The 25,065-nt window shown below is 36.7% G+C and overlaps 4 protein-coding genes across 7 annotated transcripts; 2 read left to right on the top strand and 2 right to left on the bottom strand.

Annotated features, from left to right (window-relative positions):
* Positions 1-1,674: 1,674 nt before the first annotated feature.
* On the top strand, positions 1,675-3,587 carry LOC130724064 (6,7,8-trihydroxycoumarin synthase-like). The gene is made up of 2 exons (XM_057575234.1): positions 1,675-2,685; positions 2,781-3,587. The coding sequence occupies exons 1-2, from the start codon at positions 1,771-1,773 to the stop codon at positions 3,384-3,386; spliced, it is 1,521 nt and encodes a 506-aa protein (XP_057431217.1). The 5' UTR covers positions 1,675-1,770; the 3' UTR covers positions 3,387-3,587.
* A 105-nt stretch (positions 3,588-3,692) lies between these two features.
* On the top strand, positions 3,693-7,152 carry LOC130724063 (transmembrane 9 superfamily member 10-like). The gene is made up of 7 exons (XM_057575233.1): positions 3,693-3,907; positions 4,458-4,622; positions 4,715-4,824; positions 4,923-5,031; positions 5,121-5,233; positions 5,346-5,496; positions 5,596-7,152. Exons 1-7 carry the CDS (start codon positions 3,779-3,781, stop codon positions 6,751-6,753), a joined length of 1,935 nt encoding a protein of 644 aa, XP_057431216.1. The 5' UTR covers positions 3,693-3,778; the 3' UTR covers positions 6,754-7,152.
* A 402-nt stretch (positions 7,153-7,554) lies between these two features.
* LOC130722158 (probable cyclic nucleotide-gated ion channel 5) lies at positions 7,555-12,972 on the bottom strand. 2 transcript variants are annotated; one of them, XM_057572805.1, is made up of 8 exons: positions 12,729-12,972; positions 12,558-12,643; positions 10,620-11,202; positions 10,250-10,462; positions 9,796-10,097; positions 9,290-9,401; positions 8,727-8,963; positions 7,555-8,464 (listed from the first exon to the last, which is right to left on the bottom strand). In XM_057572805.1, the coding sequence occupies exons 2-8, from the start codon at positions 12,620-12,622 to the stop codon at positions 7,775-7,777; spliced, it is 2,202 nt and encodes a 733-aa protein (XP_057428788.1). In that variant the 5' UTR covers positions 12,623-12,643; positions 12,729-12,972; the 3' UTR covers positions 7,555-7,774. The 2 variants fall into 2 exon arrangements, with proteins under 2 accessions (XP_057428788.1, XP_057428789.1); XM_057572806.1 differs by having other exon boundaries at positions 12,485-12,643; positions 12,729-12,971.
* A 1,557-nt stretch (positions 12,973-14,529) lies between these two features.
* On the bottom strand, positions 14,530-18,793 carry LOC130722160 (1-acyl-sn-glycerol-3-phosphate acyltransferase LPAT1, chloroplastic). Of its 3 annotated transcripts, none has more exons than XR_009013801.1 (8): positions 18,572-18,779; positions 18,444-18,487; positions 18,291-18,351; positions 17,964-18,149; positions 17,462-17,868; positions 17,211-17,312; positions 15,214-15,513; positions 14,530-14,951 (listed from the first exon to the last, which is right to left on the bottom strand). XR_009013801.1 is itself a non-coding variant. In XM_057572807.1 (8 exons), exons 1-7 carry the CDS (start codon positions 18,621-18,623, stop codon positions 15,301-15,303), a joined length of 1,065 nt encoding a protein of 354 aa, XP_057428790.1. In that variant the 5' UTR covers positions 18,624-18,788; the 3' UTR covers positions 14,530-14,951; positions 15,295-15,300. The 3 variants fall into 3 exon arrangements, 1 of the variants encoding a protein (XP_057428790.1); XM_057572807.1 differs by having other exon boundaries at positions 15,295-15,513; positions 18,572-18,788; XR_009013802.1 differs by lacking the exon at positions 14,530-14,951 and adding an exon at positions 15,726-15,939 and having other exon boundaries at positions 15,375-15,513; positions 18,572-18,793.
* Positions 18,794-25,065: the final 6,272 nt, after the last annotated feature.

Genomic DNA, 25,065 nt, shown 5'->3' with positions numbered 1-25,065 from the left:
AAGAATGTGAACAGACGGAAGATGAGAGGTTGCAATGGAATGGACGATTGTGATTGCATCTTTAGAAAATAATCAATGGTTAAGATTGATTTATTCTCAAATTTACATATATGTCCATGGAAAAATATTCACTTATGTGCATTACTATATTGAATGACTGATTTACCCTTAAGGCTGCAGAAACTCTCCCTTTATATATGTTATAGATAGATAGATAGATAGATAGATAGATATGTTATAGATAGATAGATAGATAGATATATAGATTTATACGTTTGATTGATGATTTGATTGTGTGTTTTGTACAAATAACTCTCTCCCAAATTATACAGAGTTTGGCTGACTATAACAATTACCTAGGCATCATTTTCCAGGTTTTCTCAAGTGGGTTTTTCCTGGTAAGGTTTTAACGAGGCATGTTTTCTTTAATCTGTCTCCAAGAAGGTAGTGGGTGGTGGGCTTTTTACTTTTAGGAGGACCTTTGTCTCTGTTTTGTAAAAATTACTACTCTGTTTCTTTTTTTCATTCCTTTCTACTTGTATTGGGTTGAAGTACTCCTTGTACTTCTATTCAATATATTTCATATGACTTATAAAAAAAAAACCACAACCCCCGCATCCTATTTCCAGCAAACCACTACAAATTGTTGGGTGTGGTTCCATATCCCCTAGTCAGCTTGGAAGACTGATCTTCCCTGTATCGAGGGTTCCTAAGACATAACCATTCCTATTATAAAGGAAATGATCCATATTTAATATTTCACATGCCAATACATGAATTTTGAGAATAATCTTGAGAATATCTCGATCACCAGTCCTAAGTTGCTTTAATTATCCATAAATTTCATCTAGATGCTTGATTTCTTCCACTTCGACTAACCTACTCATATCCAACTATCAACTAGCTATTTCCTTTGGCTAATCCATCTTTTTGACTCCATTTATAGCCATTAAGGATTTTTCATTTATCTCTCTTCAATTTCTACAACATTTAAAGTGAGCGGAATGAGTGTGGATAAATTATTATTAGAACATATGTATACCCTTTAATCAATTAATCATATACAAATGAGAGGCAAATTTTTTTATTCTTCGGAAAATACAAAGCAAAAAGACACTAAGGCACCTCTTCATAATAAGAGTCTTTAACTCATGCTGAGAAAGAGAGTATTAAAATAAAATAATTCAGTTTAAAAACAATTGAATTCAATCTTCAAGAAAATAAATTAAACAGCCAGCTCCTCCCAGACTTGTCCAGACTTTGAAAATTTTAGTTGTTAACAATCTTTCAATTTCTTTATGCACGAGCCAAGCAACGATGAAGATGGTTAGAATATAAAAATCACCTTAATTATCATGATATCATCGAAGTACTATTAAAGTAAACTACAGCCCACTGTATCCAACAAAAAAATTCAACAAATTTAATATGCAAGCATTGCTTGGAAACGTGACATATTTAGTTATAATAGTAATATATATAAATTTGTCTGTTTGTTTTCGCGATACTGCGAGGTCCAAACGTGACTATGCATTCCCCACAAATTGACTATGCATTCCAAACGTGGTATATTTCCTAGCTACTTGCATTTGACTGCTAAATATGATATCCGAAGCAGCATAGGCATGTATATAGGTATATAAATAGGATTAGAGAGCAGGAACAAAAACATAAGACACTTGATCTTTCCCTTCTAGTTTCTTACACAGAAAAATCACAATCAGATAAGATCTTCATAATTCCCAGCTTGATCTGTCTTGTGTCTGCAAAATGATACTGTCATTCTCATTTCTTCAGTACTTGGTACTAGCTCTTCCTCCTCTGTTGCTATTCTTCATTATCCTGTTGAAGAAGAACAAATCCAATAACAAGAAACTTCCACTTCCGCCAGGTCCAAGAGGCCTTCCTATCATTGGTAACCTTCATCAACTTGACAGTTTAAATTTCCATTTTCAACTCTGGAACCTCTCAAAGATCTATGGTCCAATTTTTTCCCTTCGATTCGGCATCAAGAAAGCCATCATTATTTCCACACCAAAAATGGCCCAAAAGATCCTCAATGACCATGATCTTGCTGTTTGCACCAGAGCTCCCACACTTAGCCAGAAAAGAATTTCTTACAATGCCATGGACATGAATTTTTCCCCATACAATGATTACTGGAGAGAAATCAGAAAAATTGCTGCCATCCATTTCTTCAGCGCCAAAAAGGTCTCTAGCTTTTCCCATGTAAGAAAATCTGAGGTCAAGCAAATGATTCAAAAGATATCTAGCCATATTTCTTCTTCCAAAGTCACAAACTTGAGTGAGATCATAATGTCTGTCGCAAGCTGTACTATTTCCAGGATTGCTTTTGGGAGAATCTATGATGAGGATGGAGCTGAAAACAGCATCTTCCACAACCTTCTTGTTCAGGGACAAGCCATGTTTCTAACCTTCTTCTTTTCAGATTATATTCCTTTCATGGGGTGGATTGATAAACTCACAGGCTCACTCGCTCGTCTTGATAAAACTATCAACTCGTTCGATGCCTTTTTCCAACAAGTCCTTGATGAGCACCTCGATCCAAATAGGATCAAAGATCAAACCCAGCAGGATGATATAGTTGATACGCTACTCCAGCTTAGAGACCAGGGTTCCCTCTCAATTGATCTCACCGATGAACACATTAAAGCTTTCATGATGGTAGGTATCATTTAATTTAATTTTTATTATTAATCAATCTCTTACATTTGTTTTGCCCAGCACACCTACTTAATACTTGTTTTTCTTTATCATAGGACCTTCTTATAGGATCAACTGACACGAGTGTAGCCGCATCAGTTTGGCTCATGACTGGATTAATGAAGAACCCGACAGCAATGAAGAAAGTCCAAGATGAAATAAGAAATCTCTGTGGCAACAAAGACTTCATTGATGAAGTGGATATTCAAAAACTCGAATATTTGAAGGCAGTTATAAAAGAGACACTCAGATTTTATCCGCCGGCACCGCTAATACCAAGAGAAACAATGAAAAGCATCATCGTAGATGGGTATGAAATACCGGCCAAGACAATAGTTTATGTGAACGTTTGGGCCATCCATAGGGACCCTGAGGCTTGGAAAGACCCACATGAGTTTAATCCCGACCGATTCTTAAACAAGGACATAGAGTTTAAGGGACGAGATTTCGAGCTAATTCCGTTCGGTGCCGGGCGTAGAGTTTGCCCTGGCATGCCCCAAGGAATCGCCACATTGGAACTCATAACTGCAAACCTACTAAATTCATTTGATTGGGAAGCACCTCTTGGGATGACACGCGAAGATATTGATGAGGAAGGGCTACAAGGACTCGCCCGACATAAAAAGAATCACCTTTGCCTTGTTGCCAAAAACCGCACGTGAAAACTTGTGTGCCTTACAATTATGCAATTTTTATTTTCCTCTTGTCTTTCACTTGTTTACAAGAACCATTTGTGAAAGCCACTAGGACTTCTAATAATGTAATTTTAGTTTGGTCTCTTATCATTGATATGTAATTGCTATATATGAAATTAGTTTGGTTTCACATATAATATAATCTTATATTTTTTCTTGGTGGACTAATCTTGTATATAATTAATATTTTTGACATTATGATAGAATAATAATGGTCACTCTTGGTGTTTGCTTTGGTCCAACGACTATAACACCCTTTGTGTAACGAACAATGCAAGAAAACTTGACACAATAACTAACTAACTAACTAACCAACTACAAAGAAAGAGAGAAAGAGAAGTGTTCTCTGATCTGAAACCATGGCGACAGAGCTTCTCGCAGGTCGTCAACTCTGGCTATGGATCTGTGCGTGGTTCGTGCTCCTTCTCCATGTCCACATTGGAACTTGCTTTTACCTTCCTGGTGTTGCACCCGAGGATTTCCACAAGGTCCATTCCTTTTTCTTTTTCTCTGTTTTTTCAAGAAATGCATTTGTGTCATTGTTGAATTTGCATGTTCATGACCCTTTTCATTGAATTTCGTGGTCACATAAGTATTGAATCCTCATGATTTTCTGGTATGTCAATTTTTTTGTTGGTTTGAGAATTGAGATCTTTTTTTTGGATTTTGAAATTTGGGTGATGATGATTTTGGCACATTGTACGTGGGATTTGTGAGATCCCAACATTTTGGTGTTCTGGGTATGAAATCCTTTGTTATTGAAGGATTATAGAGCTTAAATTTGCATAACTTCTTGCATGTTTCATTTTCTGAGCTTAGGTTTACACAATTGACATTCAGAGCTTATAAACTGTTTGAATAAATGCTTAGTTCATCAGAATAGGCGTTTCCGATCATACTACATTCTGTGAATTCGTTAGGAGGGCTAGCCTCACTATGTGGATGTTGCTGACTCGAGATGATTATCCAACATGCAGGATGTATGTATTAGAAGAGGAAAAAATACTACATGTTATGATCTTTGTTCATTGGTGACAGGGGGATCTGCTCAGGGTGAAAGTGAACAAATTATCTTCTACAAAAACACAGCTTCCTTACTCCTACTATTCACTGCCTTATTGTCGTCCAGATCAGATTGTTGACAGTGCTGAGAATCTTGGCGAAGTTCTTCGGGGCGACCGCATTGAAAACTCTCCTTACACGGTTGGTTAAATTTTGTACACATTTCCCATTCTTCTTCCTTTCATTTAGTATGTTTCAGTTTCAAAAATATTGAAACAATTTTATTCTTCCAGTTCAAAATGAGGGAGCCACAGATGTGCAATGTTGTTTGTCGTCTAACTCTTAATGCAACAACAGCCAAAGAGTTCAAGGAAAAGATAGATGATGAATATCGGGTGAACATGTAAGTCACCACTAATTAATGACCTTAAATTTTACTTAGTTTTTCACCACTTATGTCTTTGTGACAAATTTATATGTTCAATCCTTTAATTGCTGCAGGATTTTAGACAATCTTCCTTTGGTTGTTCCCCTAAGGCGACCTGATCAAGAATCTTCCTTAGTGTATCTGCATGGCTTCCTAATTGGTCTTAAAGGACAGTATGCTGGAGTAAGTGCCTCAACATAATGAACATTTCTTTTTTGGTCATTGATTTGAATTTGAATTCATATTTACCTCTTCTACACAAATGTTGACAGAACAAGGATGAAAAGCATTTTATCCACAACCATTTAACATTTGTGGTGAAGTATCACAGAGATCCAGTGACAGAGACATCAAGGATCGTAGGCTTTGAGGTTAAACCTTTCAGGTTGAGCTATTTCTTTCCTTCTTTGTTGTATATTATGTTTGTGATAATTTCTTAAATTTATGGCTAATAGTACATTAGTACTAAGAAATTAAAATTGTTCCTATGAATGCAGTGTAAAGCATGAATATGAAGGTGAATTTGATGAGAACACCCGCTTATCTACATGTGATCCCCATGCAAGGAAGATAGTTTCAGGCTCTGAACCTCCTCAAGAAGTTGAAGACAAGAAGGAAATTCTTTTTACCTATGATGTTGAATTCCAGGTTAATTCCAAAATTCATTAGATTTTAATTAGGCTGGAACAAAGAATTGGATTTTAATGTTGATTTTCTTCCCCCCCTTCTTGTGTAACATCTTTGTAGGAGAGTGATGTGAAGTGGGCATCTCGCTGGGATTCCTATCTTCTAATGGCAGATGACCAAATTCACTGGTTTTCCATTATTAACTCTTTAATGATTGTGCTTTTCCTATCCGGCATGGTGGCTATGATAATGTTGAGGACACTTTACCGTGACATCTCAAAGTATAATCAATTAGAAACTCAGGAAGAAGCTCAGGAAGAGACAGGGTGGAAACTTGTACATGGAGATGTTTTCAGGCCTCCTCCAAACTCAGATTTACTGTGTGTATATGTTGGAACAGGTGTTCAGTTTTTTGGGATGATTCTTGTAACCATGTTGTTTGCTGCATTTGGATTTCTGTCTCCTTCCAATAGAGGAGGGTTGATGACCGCCATGCTCTTGCTCTGGGCCCTTATGGGGCTCTCTGGTGGGTATTCTTCGGCACGTCTCTATAAGATGTTCAAAGGAACAGAATGGAAGAAAATCACTCTCAAGACAGCAGTCATGTTTCCTGCTATTGCCTTTGGGATATTCTTTGTGCTAAATGCTCTTATCTGGGGTCAGAGATCTTCTGGGGCTGTGCCCTTTGGTACAATGTTTGCTCTTGTTTTCTTATGGTTTGGCATCTCAGTTCCACTTGTGTTTGTTGGTGGTCACATTGGTTTTAAGAAAAAAGTGATCGAGGATCCTGTGAAGACAAGCAAGATCCCCAGGCAGATACCAGAGCAGCCTTGGTACATGAACTCAGTATTCTCCATTCTAATTGGAGGCATACTTCCCTTCGGCGCCGTCTTCATCGAGCTTTTCTTCATCCTCACGTCTATCTGGTTACATCAGTTTTATTACATATTTGGGTTCCTGTTCATTGTGTTCATCATCCTCATTGTTACATGTGCTGAGATCACAATAGTTCTCTGCTACTTCCAGCTATGTAGTGAGGACTATAATTGGTGGTGGAGGTCTTACCTGACTTCAGGTTCCTCTGCACTCTATCTTTTCCTGTATGCTGCATTTTACTTCTTCACAAAGCTTGAGATCACAAAACCAGTATCTGGAGTCTTGTACTTTGGGTACATGCTGCTTCTTTCATATGGTTTCTTTGTGGTGACTGGTACAATTGGTTTCTATGCATGCTTCTTGTTCACAAGGCTGATCTATTCTTCTGTAAAAGTTGACTGATTCATGGATGGTGAAGGAAATAGCTGGATCGGTAACTCATTTCAGGAAGCTTTTACATTTTTCTTGGAACGGGGATTGCAGGCATTCTTCAGCTAGACCTTTTGATCCCGCATAAACATCAGAAATTCTTAGTCTCCTCAGTATAGGTTGTTTTGCAGTTCTGATTTTGTTCACATATATTTTACGAGTATCATATTTTGTATCTTAGCATTCTTCTTCCCCCAACCCCCTCTTTTTAATTGAATATTTTCATTGTTTTTGTTTTTAATGAGACATTCATGAGAATCTCTTCTTGTCCTCAATGTCCATCTAGGAAAGAAAAGGAATTACCGTTGGTGGTAAATGTATACCTTGATATAGATGTTGGGAAATAAAAAATAAGTTCCTTTTATCAGTGAAGGGGAAATGTGTTGTGTAAATCTAGCCACAAGGAAGCATTTTAACTTTGAATTTTCCGGCACACCCTTTCTTTTCATTGAAACGTTGCGTGGTTTTCTGTACATGTACGCAGCCTAGTTCAACACTAATGTTATATTTACGCTTCATTTTCACCTACATTACACTTGAAGTGAGAAGAAAATAGAAAATAAGAAAGATAAATATGAGACATGACCGATGACGTGAAGTGAGTGTAAATGTATCACAATTAATAAGGAAGTGAAATCATGTTTGGATATTTGGTAGCATGCATTATGATTGTCCAAGTATTTTCAACTATGCGAAAAGCGGTTCCAATCATTAAATCCCATAAGCATGTTAATCTAACTTCCATTATATCTCTCAACCAATAACCTCAAAAGGTTGTAAAATTGTGAGCAGTTTTATTGCATTCTCTGAGGCAGGCCTAACATGACCGCTTGTTGCTTTAATGTATAATTTATGAGGAACTACACGCTCAGTACAACTCTGGCAATCCTCACAAATGTAACTCGAATGATTTGTATAATTCCTTTACCTTTGAACAGAAAAATTTACTTAGTAGTAAGGTTTATCAATGAAAACATGCATTTTAAGAGAGTGGTTACATATCATCAGCAGTAAAGTCAGGCTCTGGAGGTTTCTGTAGTTTGACCAACTCCCTAGCAGTCTTAGCATTCCGATTGTGATGCACCCCACGAAGAGCATTCACGGCAAATCTTGAGGCCAAGATGGTGGCACCAAGGCTGTATGAACTGCCACCAGCATTGCTGCGGGTTCCTTCTGACTCCTCTGATTCTTCCTTTCGACGAAGCTCCATAATTTTCCTTTTGGAATAGCGACGCCATGCTGCTTGAATGAAGCATGCAGCCCAGGTCCTCCATTGTTGGGAGTAAAAGCGGAAGGTGTGCTGAACCTGTCTGCTGTGAAGGCGCCTAAACTGACTGGCAACAAATTTTAGCTCTTCAGCAGTTAAAGCAAAAGCCTCAACTTCTGTTAAAGCCTTAACTGTTCGAGTAGATGACGGGAGGTTAGAGCCAGTTTTGGGATCCAGTGCCCAGGTTAAAAGCTCCTCACCACAAAAGTCAGTCTCTTTTAAAAAACTGCGATTAAAAAATCCACTTCTCCCACCATCTGTGGTGACACTCTCAAGGCGGCCTCGTATGATGAAAAGCATTTCATCAACTGGATCTCCTTCCCGGACAATATAAGTACTCTCCGTAAATAAACTTGGCTTCAGTCTCTCACATATGGCATCAAGCAATCTCTCATCCATGTTCTCAAATAGTGGAACCTACAAATCAGAGAAAGGAAATTAATATGTTAACAAATTCAGATGCTCAGGAACCAATTTGGTGAGATAAATTTAAGAGTGAGAACAATTCTGAAAAATATAAGCCTAAAAGATCTCATATTTACTTCCAGTAATATAGGTGCTCTACTCTAGGCCTGTCATTAATTGCTTAATTCCAGTAATTTTGGGACTTTTTTAACTGAAAATTTGACAGAGGGCCCTTCATGGTGTTTTGCAAATTTTCAAGTTGTTGATAGCATACCCTTCTAACTAAAGCTAGGCAGAGGTGACGCTTAATGTCTCTTTGAAGATCCTTTGGGAGACTCTGAACTAAAATTTCTTCATCTACACCTCGTGTTGCTAACCACTTATATTGATCATATCGTCTCACACGCTCTCTGAGCTCTTGTGGGAGCAAGCGATGATGCATCCACTGTTCTGAATCACGTCTTTTGATTCTCATTTCCTCAAGCCTAATGGTAAGAGACTGGAGATAAGTCTGCAAACATGAAAAGAAAGAAACCACAGGAACGGTAACAAATAGTTAGCTTTTCATGCTTTGGTGAACATAAACCTTGAAAGCTATTTACAAAGAGAGTCTTTGATAAGGAGAAACATCTAGAAACAAACAAATAACTTCCACTGATCTCTCCACGGAATCTGGGTGGCACAGATATTGGCTTATTTACATGAGCCAAAAACTAAGGAATGAATTAAGAGAAACTGAAGCAAATCCATAGAACAGACTAGACATTCTCCTAAAGATCCAAAACCATCGTCCATCCATATGCTTATTCTCGACATGTTAGTAATTGGTAAGTATACCTGCATGTTACCAATCAGAAGTGCAAAGAGGATAAGGCCAGCTATGGCTAATGCTATTGAAAAGATAATCTCCCCAGTATAAGTGCTAGTTTGAAGCCCTTGGCCAAGAGTACTGCAGTGGAATAAATGAATAAACTATGAGTATGGGCATCTGAATAATCTTAGTGAGCCATGAAATGGAAAGAACATCACATACAGGAACAAATATCACTTTACAGCCAACACTAATCGTTGGGAGTAAAAAACACAATTTCAGTGAACATCTAATGTCTAAAATTAGCGTCTGAAAAAGTAAACAATTCAAACAAGTATATACCCAGAAATGTAGTCAGAATGTTTTCACATTGAACCTATAACCAAATATTCGATGAAAATAAAATGATAAAATTCAAGGACTTGGAATGTACTCAGTTCGGACAGAACATATATATGTCTTGATGTTTTGTTTTGTTTTGTTTTTTACATGACACGTGATGAGAATCACCATAGAAAATAAAATTCAATACCTCAAATTCTGGAGCCCCCACCATAAACAGTAACAGTACTTGGAAAAGAACTTCTTAGATGAAACAATACCGGATGACAAGGCTTGTTGGAAAATTCCATAGTCAAAAGGTGGATTATCATCATCTGCAGAGCACTGTGATGTAAGAATAGCTTTACTTCTATTCTGCCAGGCACTATAACCTTCCATGTATTGGTTGCCACAGTACAAGAATTTCTTGTTGTATCCATCATCACTACAAGCCTTCTGCCAGCAAAAGTCGTTGCGTTCAACAGCTAACAAGTACCAAAAAGATCCAACTATCTGCAAAGAATAATTGATGGAAAATGACGTTAAATAAATTCCTGCAAGAGTTGGTCGCCATAAAGCTAGGTAGCAAAAATACTAGTGAACTGCAGGTACAATAACTCAAAAGTTGAACAAAAAATAAAACTAAGAAACAAAGCAGAACTTACATGACTGGCAAGCATGAACAATAGCAAATAATTTGCAGCACCTGCCCAAGCAGTTTCAGCAAAGACACCAGCTGTTCTCTTAAGTTCCGAACTTAATGGTACCATCCGGAGAAATCTAGGAATGTACTGAAGCAAGATAAGGAAAAGCAAGGCCTGCTTGGTTGCAAGTACATCTGAACCTTTTGACCTCTGAAGAAATCTCCAAACCACAATCTGAATGCAAGAAAATAGAAGGAAAAGAAGGCTTAAATATTTCCATACTCCATAAAGTTGCTGTTGCAATGATGACAATTTACGTGATAAAAGACTTAAAATACATATTGTCAATTTTTTCAAATGAATGATATGAAATCAATGAAGAAATATTGACCTGTGGTAATGGCAACACTGATAAGAAATCAATGATGAAATATCGCTGTAAGTACCGTTTAGCTATCTGTGCAGGATCTATCACAAGCTCACCCCGTCCAAAAACACGAGATGATGGAGCAATATAAGCAGTACGAAATTGGAGAGCCATGTGTATAAGATAGAAAGCATCGATAACTGTCCTCAAGGTGGTAACTATAATTGCTAACTTCCGGTCTATACCAAGACAGAGTAATGAATCATTAATGACAGGGAGATAAAAAAACAGTGGATCCACAGACACAGACAAAATGCATGAGATAACAAAAAGCTTGTTCCACAAGAGCAAAAACTTGTCTTGAGGATCAAATATCTTCTTCTCTGATACTTTAAGATCTTCCGGGAATACAGCCTTAGATACCCCAAATCCAAGTGATCGGCCAATTGACTTCAGTCCTTCAGATCCCTTTTTCATTCCTCTTTTAAAAGACCTAGAGGGTGTACTACTTCCACGGCCACCATGGCTTAATTTATCAATACTAAATCCACATGTTTTAACTCCAGCATCAGAAGATGAAGATAGGCTAGAATCCAAGTCACCAAACCTAGAGAAATAAATGAAAAGAATCCACAAAAAGATGTCATGTTCCATAGTTCCTCTTACACTGGAGCAAAGTTAATGCCTATTCATATCGAGGAACAAGAAAAAAAACCAAAGTATGCTCGATAGGAGATCAACCTCAGGTTATGGTATCTTTTTTGTGAAAGTTCAGTAACATGGAGTGTGAAACAAAATACATTTACTCAGTCAATTATGGAGGATAAATTTTGAGCTATGCAACAAGGGGTGTCTAAATTGTTAAGGCGGAAATTCATATTCGACAATAGTAGAACAAAACTTGGTGGTCCTATAAAGCTGTAATATGATAGCAAAATTGTCATTAGCATAGGTTATTAGCCCATTCACCATAACACAACAAAACACATTGAGATTCATAGTCATTTCATCATAGAGGAATTGGCTAGTGGGCTGATTGCTACACTATTTATTCCTTCAGGAACTAAGCTGGTTGAAGTGTTGATCAAGGGAATTCCTGTGGAGATGTTTCAAGATCTTACTAGAATGATAGATATCCATCCATCAGCTTGAAGAAGAGAGTAATAACTCATAAACATAAAGTCAATATTTATGTATTTACAGCTGATTCCTCTATTATTACCATAGATTTAGCTCTAAATCAGACCTAGGTCTAACTGATTTAAAGTCACATTGCAGAAAACATACAGAGAATAACATTCAAATATTTCAAATTAAATATCAAGGCCTCAGATTGTAGTAATAATCAAGTTAAATATCAAATTAAACATCAGTTTATGTAATTTTCTAATGTCACCCACAAGTTCACATAATGATGCAAATTTATTCTGAAGTTGAATGGGTAACTTAGGAAAGGCATCAACATAAAATTGATTCCGGGAAAAAAACCATAAAGTAAAAAATCATGGATTAAAGGAGTATGCATCGCCAGTGTAAACACACATACATCCAATTGAATTCCGCCACGTCAGAAAATTTTTTTTTTGTTTTAATTAAAATTTAAAGCAAATGTAACAGATTCTCTTATGGTGCCATACTGTGATTGGTTGTCTTTACATTGACGGTGCATATCTATTAAACTCGACAATCATTGATAATAACCATATTAAATGTGATCTAAATTCCATGTAGAACATAAAGAAAAATATGATCATTATTTCTAAATTTCTTCAAAACTAAACTGAGCTTAGAAAGGGGGTAAATTTCACATGAGAGAGTGAAAAGCAATACTTATGGTGAATTAATATAAAGAGCAAGTAAGAAAGAAAAAGTGGGTAAAAGAGCATTACGTATAAACACTACTAAGTCTCTTGTCCTTCATATTGCAATGAATGAAGTTGAAGTTATATTGGATTTGGATACCTCACAAATTTTTCCCGATGGCCATTCACAGACTGTGACTTGTAACCACCACCACAGTCAAACATCTCGCAATGCACCGCCACAACCTGCAACAAAACCACCGATCATGTTAACATTCATTGGTGCAATTGGAAATGGTGAAACCTGAAAACAGAGATCTAATTGAGTTACCTCAATGGAAAATGGGAAGGAGGAGCATTGCAGAGAGAAAGGGGAGTGAATATCTAATACTAGTGCAGTGGTTGTGGGAAAGGAAAAGTGGAAAACAGAGAGAAATGGATCTTTGACTTTGTTGGAATGAGGAGGGGAAAATTGCAGCGGAATCTCCGGAAGACAGAAAATGGAGAGAAAACTTTAAGAGGTGAAAAATGGTAGTAAGTCAATTCAACTAGGACTCCAAAAAAGTGTGGCCTACACGATTGCTAACTTCTATTCTACTCTACCGTGAGTTCACTACACGATGGATGCTATTTATTTATTTACTATTTTCGTTTTAAATTAAAAATATATATATTACATTCCATAAAAAATATATATATATATATATACATATATATATATATTACATGAGTTTTTTTTTCTTCACCAAAGTATCCCTACAGCCGTGAGACCAATCTATCACCCCACGGTCAGCGCATTAAGCGGTAGGGGCTGGTCAAGGAGTTTTTTCTATTCGCAAGAGTTATATATTACAGGAGTTTGAGTGTGATTTACACTTACTTTCAGACTTACAGCGTTTATATTTTAATTTTATACATAAGTTTTTGTTAAAAAAAAGTATTGTTAATAGAGAATTAAAAATTTAAACATAGGCTGCATCATTGTCAAACGTCATTGCCGTCGCTTCGAGCCTGCTACCATTTGTTTTTTATTATTTGAAATAGGGGCTGCCCATGTTGGTGTCTTGGGCTGTGTCCCTTTCCTAGTAGGGCTTAGTCCGTATTTCAAATATCTTTGACTGAGAAAAACAAAAAAACCTTTACATTCGTGTTGATAATTAACATGCCACCTTTGAATACTTTCTTAAAAATGAGAATATAATTCAATTATTTCTAATACTCACTCTTTAATTGATTAAAATTTAAGTAGATCTCTCCAAATTGAAAGTGAGGCGCATATAGCTTAGTAGAGACCAAAAATAAAGTGTAGCAATCAGATAACATGAAAATTTGATTTTATCTTAAGTTATGATAACATTCAAATACTTAAAAAATCTAAATATTAATTTCTTTTTTAGCACTTAAAATCGTAATTGTGTGAATTTGAGTTAAGAATTAATATAATAAAAAAATTTGTTTCTCAATTATATTGAATTAGGCACGAATTTCACCAAGCAAAGGTAATGACAATCAAAAGGTTAAATTTCAACTTCAATCCTGAAATTTGAACCAGATTACATGCACCAAATATCACCTTAAAATAAAGTGTATATTGATAATTCCTTATATAGCAAGAGCATCCTGCTCAATTTACTTACAATTATTGAATGAGTCAGATGCACTGGTTATATGGTTGGGCAAGAGACCAAAAATAAGGGGAAGCAGCATAATTCCTATCAACCAATGTCAATTACCTTTGTGGCTTTTTCAATCAATCCACAATTATAAGGAAAAGTTAAAAATTTGCATTGTAAAGTAGTCTGAGCAATTCTTATTAATTACTAATATTAATTATAACATTATATACATGCATGCATCAAAAAATAGTTATAAATATACAGATCAACTTCTAATTAAATAACTTGTCTAAATAATTATTTGCACTGCTAAATTTTTATCTAACAAAACTGTTAAAACAAACTTATAATGTAAAACATTCACTTGTGGAATGAAAAAACAACTGGCTATTTTATCATGATATTAGAAATCTACTAAGCTGTTTGCCAAACTGTATACAGAAATTGGCTGTAGCAAAAGGAAGTTTCTTTTATTAACACACCAAACTCACTCACAACCACAAAGAGATATGAATATAAGAGAGTGAAATGAGAGATAAGATAAATGATGTGACAGGAAAATAAGAACTATACGAAGAGAAAGTGATTAAAAATTGAATAGAAGAGAAAGTGGTGTGTGAATGTATAGAAAGTTTATTGCAAAACCGTGTGTGGACTGTAAATGCTTCATATTCCTATACTCATTTTCCTAAAATCGCAAAATTTTCAGTAGGTATATAGGTAGTTAGATACAGTTACCCAACCATCTGACACAGCAGATGCACAGAAAAACCTCACTGCACCCCCTCCCTCCCTACCAGAAGAAAAACGTGGAAGAACAATAGGACTGATGAAGCTTCAAGAAAGAACCTCAATGGCTGAACAGGTGCAAACTCAAAGCTAGTACACCTGGTGCCCCAACATGAATTATAGTTCCATTCCACCTAAGCAAAGCATTACTGCACCACATGAAGTGACAAAAATTTTAGTATAAACATACTTCATTCATTTCAAGTTTTCAACCAAACCCCCTCCTAAAAAGGACACACAAGACTAACTTGCAAAATTTGGATCTTTATAATTATAACAGTGATGAATTGTGCATCTAAACCTAAATAATATCATATTTGGCCCCAGTTGAACTAACAATGTTGAAATTTACTTGCTACAAGGTACCAATGGTCTCTCATCAATGAATGAGACCAGCTTTTGATTATTTACCTTCCCAAATCATTTCAAGGAACAGGGTGTTTGGTTTGACTCTCATGCAATAGAGATGAAAAAAGAACTCTTTTGTCGTACATTTCCTCAGGTTTCAGTCAGGACACTAGCAATCGCCTTCCTAGCTTCTTTGCATAACATTTCAGCATTGTTTCCATCTATTGGTTTATGTATAACAACTTTCACGGAACCTGGGTTCACTATACCCTCCCACCCTGGAGGCATGATTTGGCCAGTTCCAATAAGGGTAATCGGAACCACTGGTGCATTTGTCTTTGCAGCAATGCTGAAAGCACCTTTCTGCACATCCCAAAGGAAAGATAATATAAAAGTTACAGTTAGTTAAATGACATGAAATCTCAGACAGCACAGATATTGTTAAAAAATAAACAGGAGAACAAATTGAGTTATTTTTATCAGGAAAAAAAAATTCAACATAACATTTTAATCATCATAATTCATATAAGCTTGGGGCCTGTTTCTATTTTTATTCACAGCTGAGGTGTGCCAACCATGTTGAAACTTGCCAGAAAATTAACTGTCCTGATCCCCTTCCAATCATCCATCATCCGTGTGCTGGGTCCAATAGAGAAAGGAATAGCAAAAGGTCTGTATGTAACACTTCGTCAAGTATCACGTTGGTCATGCTCCCATCTAGTTGAACTAAGTATCCCAGTCCTAAGCATGCGTGTCATTCCCAAGCAAAGACAGAAAGGAAAAAGAGACCTGAACCCCAAGGGAAATGAAATATAAACAGAGTTCAGCCAATGCTTCATTTTAGAATATTATTCTTATCGTTTCATGAGTCCTGTTATGTTTGAAATGTTATTAGGTTTTTCTTGTTCTAGTTTTCTTACTTTAGTTCATGAATACATTACCAATATCTATATCTATATTATGAAACACATTTTATGCCTTGTCAATAATGCCACATGTTGAATTCCTATGAGTCAATATCACTCCAAAAACTTTACTCCATAAGCGGCTTCGTTCTAAAATACAGTCCACATCATTCCATCAAGTTCCCATATGTTCCATCCTAATTTTCATAACCAACCTTCTTAGTTCTTAGTTGTCTTCTTTTATCTTTTTAACGACCATCAACCCATCGTTCGAAGGAAACTCAAAGACTATTTTCTGTATTATTCAAGGTAAGTCTTCTTCTTTCACCAATGATAGGTATTACTCCCATTCTACTGTCCTAAATGTTATCATTATTTTACTACTTCTCCGACCCACAGCAATGGCTGCACCTTATGGAATTGGACACTTTTCTGACAGATTTTATCTTCCCTGACCACAGTGGCTTCTGACTCTGATTCTTCGCCTCCTTCATAGTCAGTAAATGAACTCACACTCCACTGGACTTAGGGGGAATAATCAATTAGGACCCAAATTCTTGCCAATAAAAACTTAGCTACATGAGATGTTGCCTTCACCTCCTCAATCATGCAACACTTCAAACAGCATGTATGTCATCATTCTCATTTTGTTATCTCACCCACAGTCATCTGGAGTTGGATACTGCATTTTATTGTGCTGTCTCTCCAGAAAAATTTATTTGGACTATGGAGCCAATTAAAGAGCTTCAAGTCATTTTCTTTAAGTGATAAATTTGATCTTAAAGGGTAGCATGGGAGTATTAGTATTCTAATCATTTTAGAATTCATGTTATGTTAGTAGCATTATTTGGTTAGGCTTGTAAGAATTGTACCATGCTAGTACTTGACCTACATGGCTAGATTATTAGTATGAACAATTGTACCATATCTTGTTATCAGTGAAATATAATACATCACACTTTCACTACTTCCATCCTTTGGCTGTAATTTTGACACCTAATTTATTTGAGTGACCCTACTTGTGCCCAAGGTTATGTGTTCTTTCTATCTTTTCCCCCTCAATAACACATAGCTCATCACAATCTATAATTGTTTGCCTCTTAAATCATGATTATCTACAAAGACAAAAAGGATTGTAAACATACATATACTCACCTTGAAAGTGCCTAGTTTTCCATCTTTACTGCGTGTTCCCTCCGGAAAGAAAAAAACTGAGGCTCCTTTCTTGATCAGATCCATGCACCGTTTGAGACATTCCTAAACGTGAAGAAGCCAACACAACCATGAGTTGAGAGTGACTGGCATTTTAAAATCCCAAAAAGGGGAAATAACTTCACATAAAACACTGACACCTAATGAAGAAATGCTGGTTAATATTAACAGCAACAACAATGGTGAAAGAATACCATCTGGCTTCGGCTATCCATGCGCTTTAAAGGAATGACCCCCAAAATAAACATCGCCCATCCAATTATTGGGTAGAGGAATATTGCAGTCTTGCTTATGAATTTAAAGCTTCTTCCTAATGTAAGAAGAGTATATATGTCTAGAAAACTCTGATGATTCGAAACATACACAGCAGGAGTATCCGGAGGAGGCAGATTCTCCAATCCCACAAAATCAATTTTGAAAAACGGGGCCACGGTCAGCTTCGCCCACACCTTGGCAATAAAATGTTGGAACTTTCTCCGGTAGGGATCGACCAGGAGCACATACGGATGTCCAACAACCATCAACACAAAAAGAAATATGGCAGCAAATGAAGTGACAGCATAAAAACCAGCTCCCCTGACTTTCGACTCAATTTTCAGCTCTACAATCAATGAAGATCAAACACATAACAAATCAGCATCCCATTTTAAACAAGACTACTCAAAACACCAACCAAACATGATTTTTAACACAAACCAGGTATTGAAAAGTCATCTCCAGCAGACCCAGCTGCAGTAAGCTCAGACCTTACAACTACATCCCTGAGGAATTTATTCTGAACAAAACTGTAATTAGGCCCACAAAACTCCATTTTGGAACAAAGAGGCACCCATGGTGCATTTCTTTGCTTCTGGGGTATACCTAGCAAACTACTTTGAGAAGCTGGACAAGAAAAGCAAGATAAACAAAATTACCAACCTTAAAACACTGAAAATGATGAATAAAATAAGCAAACATGGGGTGTCCTCAAAGTTTGAAAAGTTGAAATTTTGAAGTAGAATCCTTTGTAATCCAAGAACTTACAAATATGGGGTGTCCTCAAAATTGGATATTTATAAGTGGTTATTGCTCTAGGTGAACACAACTGCAATATAAAGAGAGAGTTTGAAAATTCCAATCAAACAAAACCAATCACAGAAAATAAGTGAATTGGGGATCAAGAAGATGGTTACGTACGAGAGTGGAAGATGATCCAGACAAGAATCTAGCTTCTTGGTGACCTGTAGGAAATGAAAAGAAGCGATTGAGTGAGAAAAGTGAAACAGAGGGAGGAGGTTAGAGAGAGAGAGAGAGAGGGGACTGACAGAGATAGAGACGAGGGATTGGAGAGGGTGACGAGAGAGAAACAATGTCCATGGCATAAGACACAGACAGACAGAGAGAGTGTGAAAGTGAAGAAGTTGGGTGTTTGAGAGGTTGGGTTATCGGAATCTCGCAAATTTCAAGGCATCATCATTTGATTTGATTTCCCACCGTGTACCCTGTTTTTTGTTTGTTTCGTAGGCGAGTGAATGAACGAATGTGAAGACGTGGAAGAAGAGAGAGATAGGAAGAAAGAAGAAAGAAGAAAGAAAGTAAAGATGTGATATGTGATTTGATTGATAGAGAAAAGAGAAATAGATAGAAATGAATGTGGAAAAGGAGTGGAGAAATATGTATATATCATAAGTAGTGAATGGAACTCTCTACTCTCTGCCTTACGGTTTTTTGACCTTTTTCTTGTCTTAGGCTCTCTAATCTTGTCTGTTTTTTTCTTTTTTATTGAAAGTAGTGTTGTCATCAAAGTATCAAAAGTTATCCTTGTTTGGTAGGAGAGAGTTAGGGTAGAGGGAGATGAGAGGAAGAGAGATAGAGGAAGGGTGAGGGAAGTTACCTTATTTGGTGGGAGAGAGATTGAGGTGAGAGAGAGATTGAGGGTGGGAAAATCCCACTTTTTTATCTCTTCACGTTTTGCAAAGAGATTCTGGTGGAGGTGCTTTTTTTTATTCCAGTGCATTTAGGCAAACTGTTGAGAGAGCACTGAGGTATTCTACTCTTTTTCTGACTTTCAAAAACAGCACCATTTTATTTTAACATAAAGACTTTTCCCAAAACAGTGGTTTGTGAGAACGAGCTACTATTGTAAGTAAACACAAGAGGTAGCTGCACAAAGACACCAGCCCACCAGTTCATCCACTTTGCTAATGTAATAAGCACAATAGGTCATACAAATAAGATAACATGAAAAAGAACATGTTTAATTTAAGGAAGCCAATAATCACAAGGATCATATATTGAAATTAGTAAACCAGATTTGTGGCCACATCTACCATTTCTCACTAAGCACATATTCATGATTATAAACTCACATCAGAGAATTCATGTGTATTTGCTGAACATTTTATAGGTCACACTTTCATGAGAAGATATATATATTTTTTTTGAAAAGGAGAAGATATATTCTTTGAACAATCCAATTTGAAGGGCAAATAAAATAAGTGACATGGAAAATGTCAAGTGATATCATCCACATGACAGATTTATAACGTTTATGCTCTAGACTTTACCACTCCAAAACAAGGTAATGAAGGTATTCGAATTAAGGCCAATGCAAACCACTTATGACAAAACAGATATGGCAATGAACCTAAAAATCAAGCTAACTTGGCTTGTAGCCTCAGTTTCAGTTTTTATGTGATCTACTTTTTGACATTGACTTTCTTTTGACTTTTCATTCATAGTTCCACTTAAGGACAACCTGTGTGCCTTTGTCTTTATTATCATTATCCCATTCTTTACTATGCATTACTCCCTGAAAATTTACCTTAAGAAGAGTAAGGAGAAACCAAATACTTAAAGAAAGCCTACTCCTTCAGAACAACACTCATTCAAGCACATAAATGCAATAGCATGGTATGTGAAGGCCAAGGCTGATAACTGAGAAATATATGGTGCAGAGAATTAAATGAGTTAAATAGGCAGTGTAACATCCATAGTAAATATCAGATAGAGGCTAAAGAAAATTTCTTTCTTAAAAGAAAAAAGTCTAGCAGCCCTGTAAGGACATTTCATGTTTATGAACAATCATGTTGTCACAATTGAGGTATATAATCAGCATATTAGAAAGAGGAAAAGTTGGATAAATGTCCTAAAATCTGATCACATATCAGTTCATGCATTTATGTGAGAGCTCATCAAGATATACTCCTCCAAAATTCCACATAAATATGAGGAAAACTAGCAAATCAATATGATATTGATTTATTTCCAAGATTAGATGAAAATTCGGGGCATTAGTCATTCAGCTATTAGAGTCTAAAATCAATAGTCATTTCTTCCATGCAAATAGTTATGGCTCGTAAATCCAGCCAAAAAGACAACTAGCTTATAGCAAACTTTCATAATCAAATCAAGTTGCAGGGTATTGTCCTTTTACTTGAAATCCAAAAGCAAGCATATAAGAGTAATGGGGACAGCAAAAGCCATAATAGACAACAAGTGAATTAGATTCAATCACTTGCAAGAAAATACTTAAAACTTCCCTCTCCTAGGTGGGGCATTTTATTAATCACTTGAAAGACGAACCTTGACCGTTATGCACTTTTTGCATGACACAGGCCTGAGCTTCTCCTCATCAATCATGAACATATGAGGAAAAAGAGATAGAATTAGTCAAGAATTTTAATGACAATACGGAGTAAAATAAGTATTTGTTGGTTAAAGCAAAGAGATTTTGAGGTATCAGCACAAATTTGCTGACTTGGAAATTGGAATATCATATGCTTGTACTTATCTTCCATTTCAGATTTATGATTGCTGTCATTATAAGACCATGGTATGCCGTTGTTTCAAAGTTCAAACCTAGCCACTTAAAGGAAATTAGTATGCTTAAAATTAGACCATAAATTAAAACAAAGTTTCACCTATGCCAGCAAGACAAACCTCATATGGACATTGGAGTTTAACACATATTAAGTCTAATAAGAAAAGGCTTTTGCCATTTCAGCTGCCATTTGACTATGTTATGGACAAGATATTTAAAACTAACACAAGAGAGTACCACGTTATTCAGTACCCAACCAATAATCTTATTTAAGCATGACGGGACTAATAACAACTTCAATTATGCATGGCAGAACTAGTGTCCTGTTTCATCATATAAGAGGGCAGAAAACTCCAAAAAGTAAGGCCACAATTATAAGTAACAAGCAACAAAATTTTAAACCTCCTTTCACTTTCCTCAAAGAAGATAAATTTGTTTAAATCCAAGAGTATAGCAGCGCTCTACAGCAAAGGCATGTTGAAGCTAAAAAATGAGGCATTTTACAGCAAATAAATTTTTGGTTTTAGAAGATGTGATCACCATTTAAAGTATGAACTCTGAATTAGGTCTTAAGTGTATGCATTTTTTAACTTAAAATCTATTTCCATGTATTAAATGTTTGAGTTTTCGAGTATATGCATGAACTCACATATGACGTTTATAGCATATAATGACAATGGTCGGACCTCGTTGTTTATTAACTGTGCCTTTTCCCCCTATTACACTTCTGGTTCACTTTTGTAAATAATTGCTACCAATGAGCACAAACCATTATGAGAGTTCTCATCCTACCTTATAGATTATTTTTTAGTTGCATCATTTATTTTCTATTTCTTAGCATAAAAATAAAAAATAAAAAGAGACAATATTGAAAGTTGAAACACAAAAATCCCCCATGCTTGTCATAGAAAGATAGCTCAGACACTCAACCTGCCTTCAGCAAATATGATATGCTTGTTCGTTGGCTGGTTATCAATGGAGTGCAAAGAAGCAGCTAACTTTTCAATTTTCTGCAACGTAAGATCCATACATTCACATGTAATGTAAACACCAACGCAAAAGATCATATGAAACCACAAGTAAAAAAAGTCAGCAAAATCAAACCGCAAGCAGCTTATGGCCTACCATAGCTTATGAAAAAAACCTTGTGCTTATATATAGTTTATTTTCGATTTATTTCAATAAAAATTTAAAATAACTTATGAATAAGCGCTTAATTAAGCTGTGCTTCCAAACGAGACCTAATTCTAGTAAATTCCCTTTCCTTGACTTGTTTGGCCGGTAAGGCTTCTTTAATGGCTTTGGGCCATTGTATTTTCCCTGATAAGGGTGGGCTTAGGCCTCTTTTCTATAAAATTTGACACATTGAACAAAAAAAAAGAAAAGAATATTTCCAGAATTATATCTTCTCTCTAATTCTTCTTCTCTCCTAACCTTCTCTGTTAGGGTTAACATCGACCCACACACAGCTCATGTCGGCCGTTCCACCACGACCAGAAAAGAGGTTGAGGGAGGAGGGTTTGTCATCTTTCAGCCCAGCGAAAAGTTCGGAGCAGTTGTAACTTGAAATGGTGGTTGGGTTGAGCATGGATCTAGGGGTTTTCCATCCTGAAACAGATCGATTGTGCTTAAAGTTGAAGAATAAAAAACTTCGATTCAGGGTTCTCTATTATGCAATTGAGGTCATATTTGAGAATCGGCTTTCTTTGGAGACCCCGAAGAACTTTTTAGCCAATTTCATCAGATTTGTGGTGTTTGCCAGCCCAAATGATCTCTCTTGGCAAATCTAGGAAGAGATCCATTCTTTCTTCAATGCTCAGTCACGGGCACAATTGGTCAATTGCGATCTGAGTTGAACACTATCACAAAAGGTGCCAAATCTGCTTCTGATTATCTCAAGCGTATTAAGACTATTGTGAATATTTTGACTTAAATTGGAGAACCAGTACAGTTTCGTGATCATCTTGAAGCCATCTTTGATGGACTTCCTGATGAGTATAGCGCTCCCGTGACTGTAATCTACAGTCGAGACACCCTTTTCATGGTAATCGCTCATGAGGCTCGTTTCGAGCGCATGAAGAAGAAGCAATTAGCAGATTCTCCTGCTAATGCGTTTCTTTCTTAGGTTCCTCCTTCACCAGCGTCACAAGGTCAGCCACAGTGGCCTCAACCACCGCCACCGGCCAATCCTCCACCACCAGCGGCTTGGCAACCTCCTTCAGAGTCGCAACCTGACGCGCGCACTGATGAGCAAGATCGCGACAATGGAGGTCGCGAAAATGGAAACTATGGAGGTGGATATGGTCGCGATCGTGGTCGTGGCAGGGGACGCAACAATCTTCAATGCACCTACTGCAATAAAGTTTGGGCACGATTTTGCCTCTTGTTGGTCTAAACCCAATTCCGTGCCAAACACTGCAATTAGTCAATGCAATTATGGAATTGACCAATCCAATTTTTGAATTCTAGCTTCAGGTTCCAATTTGGGATTTTCTGGACCCAATTTAGGGTTTCCTGGTGCTCAATTTGGGGGTTTTGGCCCTTACACCAATTTGGGATATTCTACACCCAATTTAGGGTTTTCTGGTGCTCAATTTAGGGGTTTTTGCCCTTACACCAATTTTGGTTCTTCACTGCCAGGAGCTTTCATCCCTTGGTGTGTGCCTTCTTTGCAAGGGCATTAGGGGTCACCATTCACCACTGGACCACAACAGTTTTCAGGTTCTGTTCCCAGGGCCATGCAACCAAATCAGAATGCAACTACAACACCAGTGTTTGTTCCTTCTCCAACAACACCTCAGGCCATGCTTGCTACAGTTCCAACACAACAATCATCATCTTCCATGACTACTGTTCCACTGCAATGGTGTCCAGATTCTGGAGCTACTCACCATGTCAGGGTATTCCTGGAATAAAAAAATTCATTACATATGTTAAACTTAAGATATAAGATAAAGATATAATTACATTTTATATATATATATATATATTTGATAAGCAATTACATTATTATATATGAACTCACCTTAATCTTGGCTGTCCACCACTCGTCACTTGCTACAACGGTTTGCCTATGTGATCCCATCCAAGACCAGTCTCTTTTTCAGTAAGTTTTGTCCCAGTTCTCCATTCTCCTCTCAAAAGATCTCATTTATTTTTCAATTGCTTGTACTCATAAGATAACCCAGTTTGTCTGTTAAAATCTGCTATCACATTTTCGCACCCCGATGTATTAAAATGATTATGTGGCCTATTCCCAGCGCGTACTTGCGCAACACAAGCCTTCAAAAATATGTCCAAGTTTGTATCATTCCAATCAGTCTTTATTCGTATGACACTACCATCTTTTTTTCCATTCTCTTGACATTGGATTGAGTCCATTTTTGGAGCTACTCAAACACAGGAAAATACAAACAAGATTCAAATATCATTTGACATTGCAGGGCCAACAACATTTGACACAAATCAGAGCCAACATATATACAAATTAAATTAACAACACAATAATTGGATCACAGCCTAATCTAGAACCCAAGGCATAAGCACACCATCACACCCATGGCACTCAAAAGTCAAATCTAGAACTCAAAAGTCAGCTTGTGAAAATAAGCTAAAAAGAGCTTATGGAGGGCTCATAAGCTATTTCGACAAGCTCTTCCAAACGCGCCAACAAGAGCTTATTTTATAACATAAGCTCAAATAATCTGTGCATAAGCTCTTCCAAACGGGCCCTTATGCAAGTGTTTGTGAGAGCTTATGCAGGCAGCTTATGGCCTACCATAGCTTATGAAAAAGAGCTTATGCTTATATATAGTTTATTTTCGATTTATTTCAATAAAAATTTTAAAATAGCTTATGAATAAGCGCTTAATTAAGCTATGCTTCCAAACGAGACCTAATTCTAGTAAATTCACTTTCCTTGACTTGTTTGGCAGGTAAGGCTTCTTTAATGGATTTGGGCCATTGTATTTCCCCTGAAAAGGGTGGGCTTAAGCC

The sequence above is a fragment of the Lotus japonicus genome, chromosome 6, assembly GCF_012489685.1.
Source record: "Lotus japonicus ecotype B-129 chromosome 6, LjGifu_v1.2".
NCBI lineage: Eukaryota > Viridiplantae > Streptophyta > Magnoliopsida > Fabales > Fabaceae > Lotus > Lotus japonicus.
This window is presented reverse-complemented; position numbering and strand designations above follow the sequence as displayed.